Consider the following 20,837-nt stretch of genomic DNA (forward strand, 5'->3'; position numbering starts at 1 on the left):
TTTATGGAACGCCACGTAGAATGTTACTAAAGAGCTTGCAGCATATTTCTTGCTGAAAGTGACAGTACTATTGTGCCTGTCTTTTTTTTTCTTTAATACCTTTGAAAAGGAATTTGTTAATGATCTTAGCCCAGTATGTATTCATAAAAGAAAGTTTTTATAAATAAACTCCAATCTTTTAAGTTGAAAAGGCAGAGTAAAAATATACCAGCTTCTTGAAGCACAGCTTAATAGATTATGAGGAATATTTTTATGAAGTCACCTGGGATACATGAATCTCCCTTGCAGAGTCAAACACAGTTGAGTTGTCCGCAGGTGAATAGCGTACATGGGTGAAAACTGTGCAGAGCCAGCTGTGTATTACTGAGCAGTGCTTGTGCAACTCAAGTTTATACAAACTGATTCTTTCTTCCACTCTACTGAGCGTACCATTTGGCTTATAAAGCAAGAACAACTTTGGGCTAGAAGATCTGTGTTTCTTAGCTTTAAAGCTTAAGTAAGAGGGGCCTGTGCTTTTAGATTCAGAGGCTCTGGACTTGACAAGTCCTGCAAGGCATAGATATAGTGGGGAACCTCCTTTATGAGCATCATCTTGTACAACACATGATGGGATAGTGGCTGCAGAGTTTCCCTGCTTACAGGGCAGCTGCCTTCAAACTATCTCCGTGAAGATATAAACAGATTTACCATGACACATAAGGATGTTATTGGCCCATATAGCAACAAAAAATCTACATGTGTATTGGAGATATCCTCCATAAAAATTATTTGTGTGATTGGTTTTGTGCATTGCTACATTGTGAACTTCTGGAGAGGTTCCTTTTGTAATTTTCTGCATGGTCTTGCATTTGTTATATTTGTTCCTAGGATTATATGGTGCTGTTACCTAGTGATTATTATGAAGCATCCATCTTGCAGATACAAGTTACGGAGCCTTGCACCTATCTTGGACGTGTTTCAACAGAGAAGTCAGTATATATGCTACGGAATAAACCATTGCCTTGGATTATGTTGTTATTATACTGCTGCAATTGAAAGCAATAATAATTCTGTGTTTTTGTTTGTGTAAGCTGCTTGCTCTATCAGCATTTGCCATTGGGCAGATTTTCCTGTGTCCTCGGTTCAGAGGCAGCGTATTACAGACGTGGGGGAGAATACAGAAGAATACCTGTTCGACGGCCAACTCCTGATCAACCAGTGATGTCCCATATCAGTGGAAGAGAGGTGAGATTCCTGCATGCTAATCGCAGTCGCATCTGCACTATTAACTACAAACCTACTGGACTAAAACAGTGGCATATTCATGGCTTGGGATTTGCAGATCTGTAACTCATCCCTGAAACGGGCTCTGTGCTAAGTTCTATATTTTATACTGATCTGTATAAACAGATCAGTATTGGCAGACCTATACTGTGACTAGAGTGGACGTTTCACTCTGACAAAAGTATTTAATAAAATAAAAATCCCTGTGTTTTAGGCATACTGTCTAGTTCAGCATACTGCTTAATTGCAGCAGCAATGTCAAAATGGTTTGTCAGCAGTAATGGTGTGTGTATATAACTCCAAATTCATCTTTTTTTTGTTTGTTTCTTAAATAGCTATACTTACATAAAATATTTACTTCAGTAAAGAACAAGCAGATGCAAATATGATGCTGCTGTGGGTCCATTGAAAGAGAAACATGTTTCATGAAACCAAAAACTATACTAGAAGCATTTTTTAAAAAAAAAAAAAAAGCTATTGTATCAAGTACATGATAATTAAATGTAAAGTGATTGTGTCCTCTGCTACTGTGTTCTGACAGTTCCTTTGAAAAAAATGCCAACTGCAACAATGATACTTAAATGTCATAGGCCCTGGTGCTTCATCACTGATGCATGTGCAAAGCTTTACTGTTATGACTTATTGCAGTGAAGTCAGGATGGCTGTTGACAGAATTATATGCTTGTTGAAAAGTTCACAGCCTTAAGGACACCTTGAGAAAAACAGCTTACATTTGAAAATAATTATATAGCCCACAGTAACAAAAACTGCTGTAACCACAGCACTCTTCAAGCAACTACTTCAAAGTATCTTCTGTAAAATATTACTTTAATCAACTTGCACAGGTAAACTAAAAGAAAAATCTGATGTTTCAGAAAGTGGCAATGGCTATTTCCTGGAGATAATGCTCTCATTCTTTGTAGGGAATCAGTATAAAGCGCTGCAGTAGTAGGAATTCTGTTCATGGAAATGTTTATTCAGTGGAGAATTAAGAGTCAATTTTGATTTGTTTTTTAAAGATAGCTTAGAGATGAGGGTTTTTTAGGAACATCAGATTTTCCTCACTGATAGTTTATACTGCCAAGAATAGAAATAATAAGCCTCATTTCCTAGCCTTATCTTGCAGATCTGCTGTTATCTTTCTAGAGCTGTTATAATGGCAGCTGTTTCCTGAATCTGGTTGACTCTTACTAGTGGACAAAGTGATTATCTATAAGCACTGCTTCCATTCTGCTGGATTGTTTTTTGTTGAGACAGCGCAGGCTTGGCCCTAGACTAATGAAGACCGGTTAGCTTGCAGGGCAGGAAAAGGGAGCTTCCTGCAAGAAAAATCTAATTTATTTTTTTTTAAATGATGCTTGACCTAGGTCAATTTACAGATGACCATAAATGTTCCTCAAGTCGGTCGCTATGTTCTAGTTTTTGAATATGCCAGTGAAGATGACCAGTTATACACTGCTGAGGTAAAAATAAATAGCCCTGGACCTGTCACAGAAGGCAGAGTGAGAATATACAGTTGCAAATACAGGTAAGAATTTCTGAAATGGTTAAATAACCATTTAGAATATAATTATACTTTTTATATATTGGAATCCATTTTACTGCTGTTATGTTGTTCAAATTTTAGGGTGATTTAAAAGCAGATACATAATTCTTTGGGTATTGTACAGATTTTTAAGTCTGTGCAGTCAGCACATTAAATACTGCTACTGCTTTAGTGAACTTTTTCTGTACAAAGGGGTTTTTATATACACTTGTAAATCCTTATAAACTATTAATTATAGAGTCCAGTAGCAGAGCATCCAGCAGCTCTGTTGGCTGCAGATGTTTGCACTGTTTATGCTTGTTTAGTTAAAAGCATGTCTGAGGGTTTTGACTATAAAAAGAAAAAAAAAAGTAGCAGCCAGTTTTGCAAGAGTGTTTCCACCCCTCTAACAAGATTTGCTGAAGCAAAGGTATGTGTTTCTCTGAAATTTTGAGTAGGCCTGAAGACCTATGTTTCTTTATCCTTGTTGACTACTGAGGTTACTGCAGATGTTCCAGAGATTTTGTCTGTCGTAAGTGAGATTGTCTTTAACACTTGAGCAATTCAGAGTATGACTCAAATTAGGATTGTGATCCCGCAGATGTTTGTGCCCCTAGGAGTGTTAGGGGGTTACTGACATGCATCATTTTTTTCCTGTGAGCCAAGTGTTTGACAGGTTGTAGACTTAGGGATATTCAGGATTTTCATCAGCATGTTTGTGATACAGAGCAGAACTATATGACTTTGCCAGGTCACTGCTCTTAAAACTCTTTTTTTTTTTTTTTTAAACACATTTTATGGACTAGTTCTGAACTTGTTTGCATGTATGATATGTTAAAAGCTTGCTTGTGAAAAGACAAAGAAAGCCTTTGCTACTTTAATGTAGCAATGCAGTAAATCCTTTCTGCTGCCATTCTGGATGAAACTAATGGTGCCATTGCAAGTAAGTTGCTGTGTTATCTTTTCTGAGCAGGAAGATACATGTCTGTGAAAAAAAGAAAACAATCAAAACTGCATAATGAAGTTTGTCATAGAATCATGAATAAAGTATGCCAGGTCTACTTACAGCTCTATCAGATTGATTATTCCCAATAAAACATTGGAAGAGAATGGATCCCAGATTCAGAGACATACTTAGTTGCCCAGTTTTTAGTGAAAATCAAATGAGAGAGCTATATTTTTCTTAAGTGTCCTTAGCCCTGAGATGTGCTTATTTCTGAGCTGTGCTCTGAACAACAGTGAAACTTTCACATTCTCTGATTCCTAGAAGAAAAACAGAGTTTTATGGTGATTACACCTTCTCACCCACAGCATGCTGGCTGGCTTTGCTGAGCAGAAGAAAGAAAAGAAATTAGCATCTTTTATCATAGAACCATAGAATGGTTTGGGTCAAAAGGGACCTCTAAAGATCATCTAGATTTAACTCCCCTGTCATGGGCAGGGACATCTCTCACTACATCAGGTTGCTCAAAGTCCCGTCTAATCTGTACGTGACTTCCTCTTTTAGCAAAAGGGAAATGTTTCTACTTTTGGAAGGCTGTAGAGATCATGCTCCCTGGGCAAGGCAGAGTCCCAAGCCTTTAGTAAGATTCTTCCTCCTAGTATATGTTTATCTTAACTAAAGATGCGCAGCCGATCAAAGGTAATTGATAAGAGGCACAGACCTACATCTCAGTGTACCGCTAGCAGTAGCTCAACTGGAGAACTAAACTAAGGTCAGGAGGTTTGGACTCTGTGTAGGCGACCTACAAAGGGCAAGCCACATTTTGTATGTGGTGCTTCCTTTGTCTCTGCGGTGAGGATACTGCATTCATCAGTGGCCAAACATAGTTATTACTTATGATCCAGCAGAATGACTAGGTACCTGTGGTGAGGCTAACTAGGCCTCAGCTGAGCTACACAATAGCACAAACAACATGGCAATGCCGGGAGGCTAATTTTTAACCCTGCTTTCTGTCTCAGTTTCCTTTGTCGCAGTGTTGTTGTGGATGACAGAAATCGTATTGCAGCCTATGATCTTCTAGCAGATACAAAGATACATCTTAAGGCATCATCAATTAATTTTCTTCTGGTAAGTTTCTATTTTCTTTTCCATTTGTAATATTTATTCCTCAAATAGGTAAAGAGATGTACTTTTCTCCTTATGTTCACATGCTGTGTGGTGATGTGTGAAAGGGTGTATATTAGATGCTTGAAGATGTTGGTTTGTAGATAGTCAATGAATACTGAGTCAAACAAGAAAGGTAAATTCCTGTGTATCTTTATTATCTTTGATCTTGGCAAGGGTATTTCCAACTCTCTAATGCTTTATTTCAGTTCCTCTCTCTTTTCTACATGTAAACTTTAATTGAAAAATATGCTGGTAGCTTTTTTCTTAATTGCTGTATTTTTTGCCTTTCCCTTTTTTTTTCTTAATATCTTCAAAACACAGGCATTTCCTGTGTCTCTTACAAAATTTCAGATAATAAATGTATTCATTTTAGAAAAGATAGAACTTTTAAATAAAGACTTTTGAATAAAAAACCTTCACTGCCATCTTTTGGCCCACACTAGTAATACATTTTTCTAGATACTGATTTTTTTTTTCTAAGTTGTTTCAGTGTTTACCATTTTAGAAACATGAGGCCAGTTACACAGTTGGTTTAAATCTAAAGTTAAAACCAAACTATGAACACAGAGTAGTTCCATGGCACTGTTAGGATTAGCAGCTGATGCATACTTTCTTCATTTCCTGAGGCAGTGTTCAGTGTGAACAAATACCATTTAAATTCTGTGGTAGCTCCCTGTAGCAGTTGCTGTGCTTAACGAGATCCATACCCAAAGGATATTGATATTATTAGGCTGTATCTCCACATATGGAAGTTTCATGATAATATTTTGTCTTCCAAATTACAGTTTCCTTTTTCTAAATGACTTGCTTCAAGATTGAGACACAAAAAAATATTTCCCTGCGTTAAACGTAGATGCTGCACTTACCAAAAGATGAGAATGAGGAAAAGAAGAACTTCTGTTGTATGGACACTATCTATGGAGTCAGTGTCCCAGCAGCTTTGGAGTTAAAGACCCCCTATTGTACAGAACAGAGAGGCAAGGGGGAACCACCCTCAGTGCTGAAGTTCAGAAATCAGGTCTAAATAGTAAAGGGGGAATGGGATTGTTGAGGTTATCTTTCAAGAGCGGCTCTAAGGACTTCATCTCAGACAGATGCAAATGAGCCGTCTAAATCCAAATGATGTTCCATGGTAACCTTTCAGCTGCTCTGGAAGTACAGTTCAGATCTTCAGAGTCTACCCTTGTTCTGCTGCAATAGGCTGGAGTCCTATGGGTCATTACAGGCAGGAGAAGCACAATGCTTGCTGCACAGGAAAAGGGATTTCTGGCACTCTGCCTTCTAGCTTATAAAGGGTTTATATCCCCTGCTCACTTATGCTAAAACACAAGTTGAGCTCCTTTATGACTGCTTCTAAAATGAATTGCTTTGCACATTAATGTATTCTCCCTATGCAATTGCTATTTATACTAATATGTAGTGCTAGTTATCATTATCAAGTGCTTTTTTATTTCCTTTTCAAGTAGTTTACGCACACATTTAGTAACCTGCAAACTTACCTGTAACTTACGTATCTTGGAAGTGCAGGTGATATCTTTTTATTGGCACTAACTGTTGTGTCTACCTACAAGCCTTGCCTTATGTCAAAAAAAAAAAAAAAAAAAAAAACCCAAACCAAAAACATATGAACTCTCAAATTTTTTTAAACTGAATTCTGAATCCATTGGGAGAAATCTCATAGTCACCAAAACTCATTTCTAAGGACTTTGTGTGAGCAAATATTACTGTCTGCATTTCAGAAGGACTAGGAATTCCCCCAGGGTCTGAAAGCCTTAACAACACCGAGGGCTTTTTCCTCTGACCCTTGTTCTGTATAATCTTGTTCACCCTTGGCTAGCTTTCGACCCTGCAAGCTGGTCTTCTGTGATTCCCATTACTATACATATACTTACATTTTAATTTATTTAACTTCCCAATAGCCAATGTTCCCCTGGGAAGGACAGAAAAATACTTTTAAATACTGAGGCATTCAGGTGCAGGTAAGTAAGGATCCAAAACTGCTTGCAAAGTCCATGACAGTACATGGGTTGGGACTTAGGTCTCCCTATGCTAACATTAGGCTACATTGTTCCCCTTTCAGGCTTGGCCCTATTATTTATTTTCAGTATTAATTGCTAAATGTACCTTGTGCTTATTTTTCAGCACAAGGTTTGTATTATATCAGCTGAAGAATTTTCTCCAGAATATGTGAATCCTAAAGTACATTGCATAGCTGTTTACAGGAGTACCCATGATGGAAGGTAACTTGCTTGTTGTTATCCTTTATATTTTCTGAAAAAGACCCTCAGAGAGAGACTAAAGTGAATTTTAATGCTTTTCAATGAACCTTTGCTTGGTGACTCAAAGGTGGTTTGTTGACCACTTTTACAAGGTAGCATTTGTAAAAATAAAAATAATAAAAAAATAAAAATAATTGTACTAATAATTAAAAGCTGAAGTGTTAGTGTTAATCTAGACAGACTTTGTGTGGGATGTTGGTAATACTAGCCTTTCCCATCTGAACTACCGAGTGCTAATGCATTAGAATACACAAGTATTTCACGTGCTTTCCAGTATAATAGGTGTCCAAGCTGGAAAAACATTGCTGTTTCTGTGGCAAGCCATGGATTATCAGGCCTGAAATACACACTGTTCTGTTTGGATTTTCATTCTGCATGTTACTGCTTCACCTGGTTCAAAATGGCTTTAATTTCTAATTGGTAAGGTAATGAATTTCCTTTCAGGTATCCCAAATTCACAGGTCCACCAGCAAAATGTGGCAGCCCCAAACTACCCAACGTGTAAACCCCTTCTTCACAAACAAGAATTCCCTTCCCCACCTCATTGTGGATCCTGTATGATAGGTGATGCTAAGTGTGCCCTCAGCATTCATTACTCACAGCAACACTAGGTGATCCTTCCCCGCCTCCTTTATACTTGTGTAGTACCAGTAGTTAGAGTACTCATATGCAGTTGGGTCGACACAGGTCAATGTCCCCTTGTTACTGAGAGCATTTGAACCTAAATGTTCTCTTCCCTATTAGTCAGTTCCAGGTTCTGCAGAGCACTTGCTCCATCCTGTTGGAATTCTTCTCTCCACGTGTTTCGTTCTTTGTGCCAGAGAGGAAATATCATTCCAGTTTCTGAATTAGGAAACATTTTCAATTCCTGTTGCACTTCCCTGGATGTCCCTGTGATTCTAGTCCTATGTTGTGTTTTTTTTTTTTTCCCCAACTGATCTGACAATGAAGGGAGCCTCAAAGTAAAAGAAAATGTCATTTGCAATGCTTCAGAGGCAGAAAGAGTTGGCAACTAGGTCTAATAGTTTTCCAGATGGTAGTTGCTAATACAGTGGTTGAACTGAAGTAGAAAGCAGAAAAATCTGGATATTAAATTGGATAAAAGCATGTGACTGCACTTGACTTGCAAACATGTATAGCATTGAATTGCAACTTAATTCTCCTCCTGTTCAGAATCTTACAACTGAGAGCAGCTTTCTAACACTGAAGATACTTGCCCTCTCATGAAAGGCATTTTGCATTCCTGGGTATTTGTACTCTGAGTAAAATGGGGAAAGGAGGCTGGGTGAAAAGCATGGTATAAAATCAAGCTAATGTAGCTATATGTACCTTTTACTTTGTTGGGTTTTGTTTTATTTATTTATTTATTAATTTATTAAATCGCTTGCTGTACTTGCATAGTTTACTGTATATTTACGTTCTGTTATTAAGACCGTTATCTGGCAGCATTTTTGCTTTCCTGAAAGTGTTTAGTGTTCACCAAGTTGAAAGATTCAGAGTCTTGGCTCAGTTTAATAGTATTATAAGTGGATGCTGCACGTGGTTTCCCACACAAGCCTGGCAAATACTTCTCAGTCCTGGCCCTGAAATGTATTTGCCATTCCAGTTCTGGGCCTGTCTTGAGCAAAGATTAATCATTGTCTGCTGAATACTTACAAGAAGTGAATAAATACTAGCGTAAAACCCCCAGATAACATTTTCTCCTGCAGTCTTGGAAACTACTTCTCTCAATCAAGTTCTTCAGAATTAAATATATCAAGGAAGAAATAGTTAAAAACAACAGTGGATGAAATGGGATGTTTTCAGGGAGCACTGTTATTTATTTTGGCTTCAATTCTACAAATATTTGAGTGTATGCTTAACTTTTAAGTACTTAAGTAGTCCCACTGGCTTCAATGGGAAAACTTGCATGTTTAAGGGACACACCTACATAAATATTTGTAGAACTGAAATTTCAATATCGGTACAGATTCTGGTGAATGTAACTAACTGAATTCACTAACATTTATTTAACTGTATTTTTAACACCTTTGGTTTCCTTAGCAAACTCTTTTTATTGAAACTGTTCAGGTTATGGAAATTTTGAGTGAATAAAAGCAGTCATGTACGTTTTCCCCTCTGTGAGTTAGATCTATACCTCTTGTTTTCACTTATTGATCATTTCCATAAAATTCCAAAGAGTAACAGTGGTTACTATTGTGTTATTAATTGTATTACATTCTAATATGTTAACTTTTGGGACTTGACCGTTTTTTTCTTTCATGATGCTTAAGGAATGCTCCTGACCACAAGAGTAATTAATATAACTCTTGTTTTTAGCGTAACATGCATTCCATCAGTGTATGAAACTCCACCAGCGGCTTTGGTTTTGGATGCATTCAGGGATGGGAAAATTTCTGAAGTACAGAGAAATATACTCCATGATCCATTGAGTGCCCCTTTACCTTCTGACTCAGTTAACGGAGTCATCTTGACATCACCACAGGTAGTTCACATTTTGAAAATACTGTTTCCTAAGTCACAAATTATGCTCTTAGTAAAGGTAAATAGGTCAAGCATTCTAAGAAAATCAGAACTAATGTATATGATCAAAACATTGCAGATTGACTAAGCCACAAAGATAATATACAAAAAGAGAAACAAAAATGCCAGCTTCTTTCTAAACCTGTAGTAGTCTCACTGCAGAAGTGCATTACATATGCTTGGCATGTGAACAGATAGGAGCATGCAGAGGTAATGACATATTCTTTGAAGATATTGTTAACTTTCTGAGAAATGCTAAGCCCCCTCTCTTCTGTTGCAACTAAGCAATACAGAGCACAGTTCATGAAATGATGAATATTTCACAAAACGTATATACTATCAGAGCTGTTCTTGCTTCTGCAGAACCAGATTACCATGAGTGGCAGAGTGCCCCAATTGGGCAGATATGTATTTGTGCTACATTTTTATCAGCCAGCACATCCAACGTTCCCTGTGCAGGTGCATGTGAATGCGGGACGTGTGTGGTCAGGTAAGCTTTCAAATTTGATTTAACTTCTTTCTCCTCTCAGCTTTTTGGCACAGAGGTCATTATTTGGCATTATGCTTTTTCTTCTAGGTTCCATCAATGCTTCATTCTGCCCTCATACTTCTGGCTGTCGGGATCAGGTGATTGCAGAAAAACAAATTGAGCTTGACATTTCTGAACCTGAAGTCTCTGTTACAGTGATGATACCTGATGGAAGAATGCTGGTTTTGGTAAGTTTATTGCATAAACATACCTGGAAATGTTCTTCTCAGCTTCACCAGCCATTTAGAGATGATTTTAAATTATCGATTTTCAAATTTTCAAAATTTTAGGATCTTGTACACTAGTTTTGTTTTTACTTTAAATCTTAAGATATTATACAGTATTTTTATTGTATGCTGCTTGTATTGTAAGCTCTGGGAGATAGATAATGAAGTATATTTTCCTACCCTTTTGCTTAAAGTGTTAGCATTTTTGAGAAAATCGAAAATTCATAATGAAGTAACGTTTAAATATATAAATGCCTTAGCTTGTTTCTTTTGTTTTTCTCTGAAATGTACAATCTAGCTTTTTTGTTGTTTTAAGGAAAATGTCTTAGTTGTTCCAGCAGACAACTACAGTTACAAAATTCTTGACAAAAAGACTGTGGACAAGTCATTTGATTTTATCAGCCAATGTGGAGGAAACAGTTTTCATATTGAGTAAGCATCACTTTCTGAAAAACTGAGCAAGCTAGGATTTAATATTATTTTCACTCCATATTAAAGAAACGTATAAAATCCCCATCGCTCTGCTACATTAAAATGCTTTTCATGGCTTATGCTGGCTTGTTAATTTTCCATGAGTCATTTTTGCATGACTTTCTATTGTAAATGAAATGTAAGGGTAGAGCGTTATTGCTCACAGTACGAAAGAGGAAAATCTGTGTCATCTTTCTGTCTTTGGTATTTCCATCTTTGGTATTTTGAATTTTGCTTGGCATGTCTGAACTGATAAGACTAATATGAGCACCTCTTTGAAAAAAAATAAATCTTACCTACATGAGCCACTTACTACTAATGTAATTACTTTATGCGTATCCTTGCATGTGTACTGATGCCTTCCATATTTCAAAGAATTGTTTGAAAGACAGGACCCCAATTCACTGAACCGCTGCAAAGCATTCTCACAGCAGTTTTCAAGTGGCATTACTAACATGATTTATATTTCAACGTAAATAGCCCAGAAAGATCGTCAGCCTTCTGTAAGGATTCTGCGAGGTCACTAGTGGCTTTCTACAACAACGGAGCAGTGCCATGTAATTGCCATAGCGAAGGTGCCATGAGCCCCACTTGCAGCCCCCTGGGAGGGCAGTGTATGTGCAGACCTAATGTCATTGGTCGTCAGTGCAGCAGATGCCAAACTGGCTACTATGGATTTCCATTCTGCAAGCGTAAGTACATGCTCTGATGTATTCAGTGCCTGACCTGACCTTAGTTATTTAATTCTCAGATTACACTGCGCAGGCACTGCGGCCCCACTTTTCTTTATAGGGCTTGACCCTGTAACAGGCTGGTTGAGCCGTCTTAGATTTAGCTTAGTGTGGTGGTTTTACTCAGGTGGGCAGCTGAGATTCAACCACTCTCTCAGTCCCCCTCCTCAAAAGGAAAGGGGGAGAAAATACGATGGAAAGGGCTCAAGAGTTGAGATAAGGACAGGGAGATCACTCAACGATTATCGTGACGGGCAAAACAGACTCAGCGTAGGGAGATTAGAGAAATTTATTGCCTATTACTAACAATCTAGAGCAGTGAGAAATAAAGAAAAGAAACTAAAAACACCTTCCTCCCAGCCACCCTCTTCCACCTCCTACCCCCAAGCAGTACAGGGGAACACGAATGGGGACTGCAGTCAGTCCCTGATGTTTCATCTCTGCCGCTCCCTCATGATCCCTCTCTGCCCCTGCTCCACGCGGGGTCCCTCCCACGGGATGCCGTCCTTCCCGAACTGAGCCTGCGGGGGCTGCCCACAGGCAGCAGCTCTTCAAGAACTGCTCCCACATGGCTCCGTACCACGGGGTCCATCCCCCAGGAGCAAACTGCTCCAGCACGGGTCCCCCACGGGCGGCAGCTCCCCCCAGACCCCCTGCTCCTGCGTGGGCTCCTCTCCACGGGCTGCAGCTCCGGCCCGGGGCCTGCTCCTGCGGGGGCTCTCCATGGGCCGCAGCCTCCTCCAGGCCACATCCACCTGCTCCACCGGGGGCTCCTCCACGGGCTGCAGCGTGGAGATCTGCTCCGTGTGGGACCCATGGGCTGCAGGGGGACAGCCTGCTCCACCAGGGGCCTCTCCACAGGCCGCAGGGGAACTGCTGCTGTGTGCCTGGAGCACCTCCTGCCCTCCTGCTGCACTGACCTTGGGGGCTGCAGGGCTGGTTCTCACTCATCTCTCCCAGCTGCTCTTAACCAGCAGTTTTATTTTTTTTCCCCCTTTCTTCTATCTGCTCTCACAGAGGCACAAACAACATCGCTCACTGGCTTGTCTCTGGCCAGTGGCGGGTCTCTTTGGAGCTGGCTGAAACAGGCCCTTATCTAACATGTGGCAGCTTCTGGATTCTTCTCACAGAAGCCATCCCTGAAGCGCTCCCCGCTACCAAAGCTTTGCCACCTAACCCCTCTACAGTCTTAGATTTAGCATAGCATAGCTTCCAGCGTAATGCCGAAGTAATACTCTGTTTATTAATGTTTCTTTGTAAAAGTGGTGCCCTTGAAACCAAAGCTATTAATTGTGTAATACTTGGCAGGTTTGGGAAGTGTTAATAATTCCTGTGGTGAATTTAAGCAACCAATCTGTGGAAAAGAACCAGGGTCTCGAGATACTCTCTGAAACTACAGTTACATCATTGGTTTCCATGACCTCGATCAGTCTTAATCTCAAATCAATTTGATAGTTGGAGCTAAACAAGCCACCTGGGTTTAAAACTAATGAAAGAGAGAAAAGAATACATGTTGTGTTTGTTTGTTTTATATACAAATTCAATTAGAGTTGATCATTGTAAGCTGGGACATGATTAATTTGTAGAATATTTTTTTTGACCTAGCATGCAGCTGTGGGCAGCGTCTTTGTGATGACATAACTGGTAAATGCATTTGCCCTCCTCGAACTGTGAAACCAAAATGCGAAGTGTGTGAGAAACATTACTTCAGCTATCACCCTCTTGCTGGCTGCGAGAGCTGCAACTGTTCAGAAAGAGGAGTTATTAATGCAGCAAGCCCGGACTGTGAAAAGAACAATGGGCAATGCAAGTAAGTTTGGATTACGTGCATTAATAATGTTGCTTGAGTGGTTTGCTTCACTATTTTTTTTTTCAGGTATTTGGAGGATGTGGAGAACTTTTATGATAATGAGCAAAGATTTAAGCAGTGCTTGGTGATAGAACTCAGTTGTTACAGGAATACATGCAATGTTTAGTGAAAATTTGGTTTGTGCAGTAACGAATGGTGGGCTTTGGGATTCCCAAGCATGCATTGTTTGCCAGTGACATGCCGTGTTACTCTCAGTAAGTCACCAAATCTCTGTTCATCTCATATAGCTTATCCAATGCCCAGATAGCAGTGGACCTTGGTCCAGAACTTCTGACTTCCGGCACGTGCATCATTTGTAATTGTGTATGTTATCTCCCAAATTGTTAAAACTTTGCAGTTGACCTTCCACAATCTAATGTGTGGGTTTAAGTCCAGTAATATTTTTGAAGTACAGTAAAGCTTGAATATTTGCAATGAGTTTTGAGAAACTGATCGTAGGTGCTGTGTGTATGGAAACTGCTGTTCAGTTGGAGTGACAGACAGGGCCCTATTATGCCCTCTATACGACATATGATTGTTCTAATGTATCTCAGCATGCTGAGCTGAAAATTGATTCTTTTATGTATTCTCCTATTTATATTTTCTAAAATATGTACAGCATACAGCTGTAATTGTAGGGAATTATCTTAAATTCTGATACTGTCAATATTAGTGTAGTAGAACATTCCTATTATTTCCTTGGAGAGCTGAGTCCTTAAATAGAAAGTACAAATATGCAAGAGCCAACACGTTGCATAAGGCCAAGGTTAATTCATTTTGATTGGATTGGCTATGTTTTTGTAGTGTCCAAACAAAGAGAAATATGGTCTTTGCTGTTCTGCCATTAGTCCTGTAAATATGACAGAGAATACTCATTTTCAGAGAAAACTCTTTTTCCTGAATTTAAAATAATATCTTAAGTCTGTCCATTTCATATGAACTGAATAATTATTCTATACCAATGACAAAACAGGAAACTGCTTTCATAGATAGAAGTCAGGATTCAGGGTTAAAGTGTACCATATTCTGCACGTCTTGGTGCACTCTAAATTTGATTGGTCTCTGCTTTCATTTTTGCCATACCTTACACGAGGCAACCAAAGCTGTACAAAAAAAAATAAATCAAATTAATAATTCCGTCAAATAGAATTTGTTAATTTAGATGTGCTAAGCCCTATCTTTATGCTTGGATAAAATTGAGGATACTGTTTGCAAAAATAGTAAGATTTCCCATTTCAGTGAAAAGCTGCATTGCCTGATTATAATGGTGATATTTTTCACATACAGCCCAATTGGTAATGTAAATGAAATGTCAACTTGTAAGTATAAGAGTTCTGAAGCAAAACTTGACTTTTAGCCGGTTTTTTGGACTGATTCTAAAGTATATAGCCATCTACTAGATTATGATTAATACTTTTCCTTGTGTGGATTACATGAAGTTCAAAGTTCCCAGTTAGTTCCAGTTATCTCTGTGTATGGGTAATGCATTCAGAGAGACTCTGAGAAACCTCGCCCATTGTTTGATGAACTGAGTAATTGTTTTCATATTTTACATGAAGCGCACCTTGTCTGCACGCTTTAACTGTTTATATCCATTAAGTCTGTAGCATTAGTACACATATAAATTTGGTGCTGAGAGCAAAAGGAGATTCCACCAAATCTCTGAGCATTTTTAAAATCACGTTGTTTACAACTGAATTGTAAAGATGTGGATGGTAATGGTGGCCGACGTTCTTTATCAGTGGGTCCTTTCTCTCTTGAAACCTTTGGGCTAGTAAAGATAGATTGTGAGAATAGGCTAGGATAGACAGGAGCAAGAAAGATTGTCAGACCTACAATTTCATGGGTTTTATCAGTCTGAAGAAGTTGTTCCAAAGGCAGGAGGAAGGAGCTGCTGCCATGGAAAGATGTTTTCTGCTGTCTCAAGTTTTGTTCATAGTTTGTTTTTTGCATCATCTATTTCACCTAAATAATTCCAAAAGTTTCAGCCCTCTCTGTGAGCAGAGTGGATTTTATTCCTTCTGAACAGTTGTAAACTAACACAAGGCTTGTGGCAGGTTGAAGTCCCCATAATTATTCATATGCCTGGGATTCCTCACCTTTTTGTTAACAAGTGAGTGCCCTGAGAAATGCCCAGTCACATCCTCCAGCTGTAATCTTCTTCCAGTTGCGCGTACCTGTATACAGCATCCATGTTTCACGTTTGGTGTATAGTGAGAGCAGTTCTGTGCTGCAAGGACTGATTAGTTGCAAAAGTCCAATTCCATTATAAGCGTTTATCTTACAAAATCAAATCCCTTTCTAATAATTTCTGTGACCACTATAAAACATTGCAGTACTTCTCACCATTCAAACCTGAGAACAGTACTAACCTGCTGCTCTTTCTTCTTGGGAGTCATAAAGCTGTTTCAAAGCCATGCAATTGCTTCAAAAAGCTACCGGCCCTTTGTTTCAGTCTTCCCTTCCTCCTTCCCTCTCTCCATTCCTGCCTCTCCCACTGATTTTCTCTTATGTGTGTGTTTGTTGATAAAGATGCAAACCAGGAATAAAAGGACGGCAGTGTGATCAGTGTGCTCCAGGTACTTACGGTTTCCCAAACTGCGTGCCATGTAATTGTAACAGAGATGGAACAGAACCAGATGTTTGTGATCCCCATACAGGAATTTGCCTCTGCAAGGTCAGATAAATCAAATTATTTCTGCATTCATAAGCATTGTTTACGCATCAGTGATCATTTCATATTTAATGGCATGATTAAAGTGATTTTATCATTTAGAATTAAATGTAGCTGTGGAAGTGCACCACACCTTGCAATATGTGCACAGATTATCATGATAGCAGATAATTATTTTTTTTTCTTTTAATGAGTTCAGTATCTGTTTTACAGGTAGTCTTAGTCTTTGCAGTATCTGACAGTGCTACAATGTAGATGTCCATCGATTCCCTGAAGCGGTCTATACCCTGCACAGATCTGCTTTATGCATCTGCATCTCAGTTTTTGGATGTTAACCAGGTCCCAGGCTTTTTTTAGCCATATTATGTCAGTTGACATTTCACCACATCATTATATCCAGGAAATCTTCTTTTGTTCTGATCTGCATAATTAAATGTGATAAATGTGAACTTTCACAAGTGACCTTTTATATTGTAGGTTTCGAAAAGCCAGCAGGAGGGCTTTGGCAGGGAAGTTACCAGCTGTCTCTGACTAATATGTATTACTCAGTGGTTCACTTAATAAACTGGAAAGAAGCTCATAACTAAGATAATCTCAAAGAAGTCAATTTTATTTGCATTTAGAATATGGTGAACACAGACAATCACATGTTTTCATTCATGTTTCCATACATTTAAATATTTATTTATATGCAGAATGTTTTGGGGGCCTCACAAAACCAAAAGGAAAGCTCTAAGAATTCTTTCAACTGTGTTTTAACAGGAGAATGTAGAAGGTGCAGAATGCAGTGTTTGCCGACCAGGATCATTTTATCTGGACCCTTCTAATCCCAAGGGATGCACCACTTGCTTTTGTTTTGGGGCAACCAGCAACTGTCACAGCACAAATCGTCGTAGAACCAAGGTGTTTTCATTAGTTTTCTTCTTTGCTGTCATGAACCTACATTTACTCCATTATGGAAATGCCAATTTTCTTCCAAAATTCTAAATATTCTTTTATTAGTTGTGAAGGATGGGAAATATTTTGCAAGTAATATTGCAGTTTTGGTGCAGCATCATTAAAACTTAGGTGTAGTTTGAATGTGCCCTTCAGCAGAAATGGCCCTTTTCACCTATTTGTTTACAAATTGCTAGCTGGACTGAAATTAAGCTAGCTATCTTTATCTTCAGACACCAGTTCATCATTAAAATCAATGGTCTCATTCATCATGCTTTGATAAGCACACATATCATTTCACATCTGTATCATAGGCACGTTTTGAAACCTAAGAAGTGTGTGGCAGGTTCAACAGAGAAGTTAAAATTGTCCTTCCCTCCCTGTGAAAAAAGAGACATAGTATCAAGGGTGAGAAAAGGTAGAAGCCAAGATAGATTTTTAAAGTGACAGCAGCATAAATGAATGGTAGAAATGAGTTAAGATGGTTGAAGACTTAAATAAATAAATAAAAGCAACAACTGTCTGAAAAAATGCAAGAGAAAGAGAAGGGAGAAGTAGCATCCTAGAATGATGGATGTTGACCTTAGTTTAGGATTAGACATAGACTGGATGTAATCCAGATTGTGGCACTGTATTTTTTACAAGCAAGGGTGAAAATCTGGCCTCAGTCAAGTCAGTAGCAAACTTCCGTTGGTTTTAGGAAGATTTCATTTAGAGTTTACTTGTCTTTAGGAAAGACTTTTCTTGAAAACATATCTGTCTTTTATGTCCTGTGGTTGTGAGAGCTGTTCAGGTAGATATGCGTTATGCTTTCTTTTCCCCAGCATAATGATAAATAATAGGATGTATGGTCTTTAACAAAACAAGAGCCAAGAACATAAAATGTGCGTTATTAAAGAGCCAGAATATTAGGCTACATTGCCAGCCTCCCCAGAATATCCTGCCATGTCCCCTCCCTCCCATCTAACCTACCACTAACAGGTGTCCGGTCTGTCTTTCAGGTAAGTGTCTTTGGTTTGATTTTTAGAATGGATGTAAAAAATACAGCTCCAGATTGTGTCCTTGGATTTATGTACACAATTCCCAGGCACCTCCAGAAGGGGTATGTCTTCATGTGACTGAAGACAGAGTTTAGTTCATAGCTGACAAACCAAATGCTAGCATCCCAGGTAGCTTTTGCACATCTGTCCCTCTTAAGTTCTGTTTTGAGATCCTTGCAACATCCATTGACAAAGACTTTGGGCTGCCTTTAAAGGGGTTGAATTCATGTTTAGGGAATTACAGTCTAAACTATTTTGCCCCATTACTTAGTGTTGGTGAAGTTTAATAAAGGATGAAACAAATATTTCCTTTATTTCATTAGTTTGTGGACATGAGGAACTGGCGCTTGGAGGCAATGGATGGAAATATTGACATTCCAGTCACTTTCAATCCTGTCAGTAATAGTGTAGTGGCTGATGTTCAAGAATTGCCTACTTCAGTGCATAGTTTGTACTGGAAAGCACCACCATCTTACCTGGGAGAGAAGGTAAATGACGCCTAACTCAACTGTTTTAAGAAAATGTATTTGTTTTTGCCAGCATTGTTGATAAAGAGTCTCCTACTCTTTGTTAGATACTTTTCCCTCTCCCCTCACTAGAGTCTTCTTACTCTTTCTTGATGAGCCAGGAATCACAACATTTGACTTCTGAGTAGAAGGTTAAAGTTATAACCAGTAAAACAGAATTAATACTTTTTTTTCTGGGTGCCAGGGAGATCTTTATGTGAACAGCATGGTCAAGAGCTATGGTTCAGAGATCTATCTTTCAGTTGAATGACATATTTAGTTAGGTTGTTTTTTTTGCTTACGTTACAGAGTTTCTTGCTGCAATGTCTAAAAATAATTTTCCAAAGTAATTTCATGATGAATCATACTTTATCTACTATAACATTAAACCAGAAGAACTTCTTATTGTTCCCATAACAAAATGTAAAGCAGTCAATAGCCTTCTTAAACACAATTATTAAGAACTGTGTTATGATTTTTAAATTGCATGTCACACTGTCAAACCAGACATGTCATGATTTGATTTTATTTAAAATGACAACACTGTAAATGAAATAGTTTGTTTGACCCTACTTTTACCATGCACTGTGTGTAAGTGTACATTTTAGTAGGTACTAGCTATACTCCGGTAGGAAAACTCACTAAAGAAATGTTATCTCAATGCTAGTTTTACAAGCTCATAAATATACCAGCCATTCATTTTATTGTTCAATATGGTGCGCGTAAATGCTATTTTCCATTATCTTCAGCATTTTAACTAGTTCAATTGCAACATAATACTTGGCATAATATATTTCCTTTCTTCTCTCTCTTTGTTTACAAAGTTAAAAGGAAATCAAATATAAAATGTGTAGCAGTGTAGAAACTAACAGTGAATGAGAAATTCAGTTCACATAACCCCCATTTTCTTTTCCCGTGTATTTCAACATTCTGTTTAGTAGAGCAATTTTAATGTTAGAAAATAAATAATGTACATATGGAATACAGAGGGCAGTTGATAATACCAATATTTTTGCATTTCCCCACAAATTTAAGAAAAAAGCACTACCATAACAGCTCATCATATGGCACAGTCCTAAAATGTGTGTTAAACAGGAAATGAGCTCTAACTTGAATTTTCTTATATTTTTGAAAAATATACAGGATTGTTTTGATTGTGTTGGCAAAATATAACCAATGTTCCAAATTATGATTTTGAAAATGCAGTTGCAAAAGTTAGTAGCTTTAATTACAGCCTTGTGATCCGAGGCACAAATTTCTCTCCACAGAGATGTCTGTGTTTTGTTTGTAATACATTAGAATACATAGAAACAAACACAGCAAATGCTGATGTTTACCTGCAGAACACTGAAACCTGACAAAGCAGTTCTTCCTGTGCCAAAACAAGCACAAGCGATAAGGGCAAACAGAAAAGGGTGCAAAACAAAGTAATGTGTCTGTGGCAAAACACTTGGTTTCAGCTTAGCTGTTTGCTATGTGCTCTTTCAACTGAAGTTTTGGGCCTTTTTTTTTTTTTTTAATTAATTAATTGACTTATTTCAATTAACTTCTCACCTCGGTAGACCCTCAGGTCAGTCAGATTTCACTTACAGCTAGTGGTGTAGCATTTATTAGACAAAATCATGATTTAGTGAAGTATTTTCAGTTCTGATAAGTGCTTCTTCTGATGTTGATCATTCCAACTCAAAGTGCCTAGAAGATGTTATCTTTAATTTTTTATGGAGAGTACACTTCCAAAGGGAAGTCAGTAAATTGCCTATATACACTTCAGGCATAAAATTTTCTCAAATTTATATAGTGGACTTGACTATGATATCATTTTCTCTCATAATTCAAGAGAGAAAGGGAAATTTGAAGTGTTGAAGATTGCTCCGTGAGAAGTTGGTAATGGAAATAGGACTTTCTTGAATTCAGTCTTCTCTATCCCCAAAGACTGCAGAGGGTCCTGCATGGGTACTGAGAGATCAAGCCACAAGAGGCACTTGGTAGCTTCTTCAAGGTTTGTGTTTCACCTAGCAGTTTCTGGCAGGCTCTTCTTGGAACAAGAACTCCTTAGGCTGTTCCTGGAGCATGATTTTGTCTCTATATATTTTGAACTGAATCACTCATACACAACCCAGGGAAGCTATTTGATAAATGATTCAGACTTGCTTGCCTAAGTCTTTGTTTTGTGC

At 38.3% G+C, this 20,837-nt stretch overlaps 1 protein-coding gene across 3 annotated transcripts in view; it reads left to right on the forward strand.

The window, feature by feature from the left end:
* The window catches only part of LAMA3 (laminin subunit alpha 3), a 114,870-nt gene that overhangs the window by 48,467 nt on the left and 45,566 nt on the right, over nt 1–20,837 (forward strand). For all 3 annotated transcript variants that reach the window (XM_080581584.1, XM_080581586.1, XM_080581585.1), the window contains exons 24-37: nt 868–968; nt 1,071–1,224; nt 2,631–2,791; nt 4,751–4,859; nt 7,041–7,138; nt 9,497–9,662; nt 10,064–10,190; nt 10,278–10,417; nt 10,773–10,888; nt 11,408–11,619; nt 13,264–13,468; nt 16,040–16,184; nt 16,944–17,084; nt 18,481–18,645. In XM_080581584.1, coding sequence (XP_080437710.1) covers nt 868–968; nt 1,071–1,224; nt 2,631–2,791; nt 4,751–4,859; nt 7,041–7,138; nt 9,497–9,662; nt 10,064–10,190; nt 10,278–10,417; nt 10,773–10,888; nt 11,408–11,619; nt 13,264–13,468; nt 16,040–16,184; nt 16,944–17,084; nt 18,481–18,645 — 2,040 coding nt within the window. The remainder of the gene's footprint in view (nt 1–867; nt 969–1,070; nt 1,225–2,630; nt 2,792–4,750; nt 4,860–7,040; nt 7,139–9,496; nt 9,663–10,063; nt 10,191–10,277; nt 10,418–10,772; nt 10,889–11,407; nt 11,620–13,263; nt 13,469–16,039; nt 16,185–16,943; nt 17,085–18,480; nt 18,646–20,837) is intronic.

Source organism: Anser brachyrhynchus, assembly GCF_964034855.1.
Source record: "Anser brachyrhynchus genome assembly, chromosome: 2".
NCBI lineage: Eukaryota > Metazoa > Chordata > Aves > Anseriformes > Anatidae > Anser > Anser brachyrhynchus.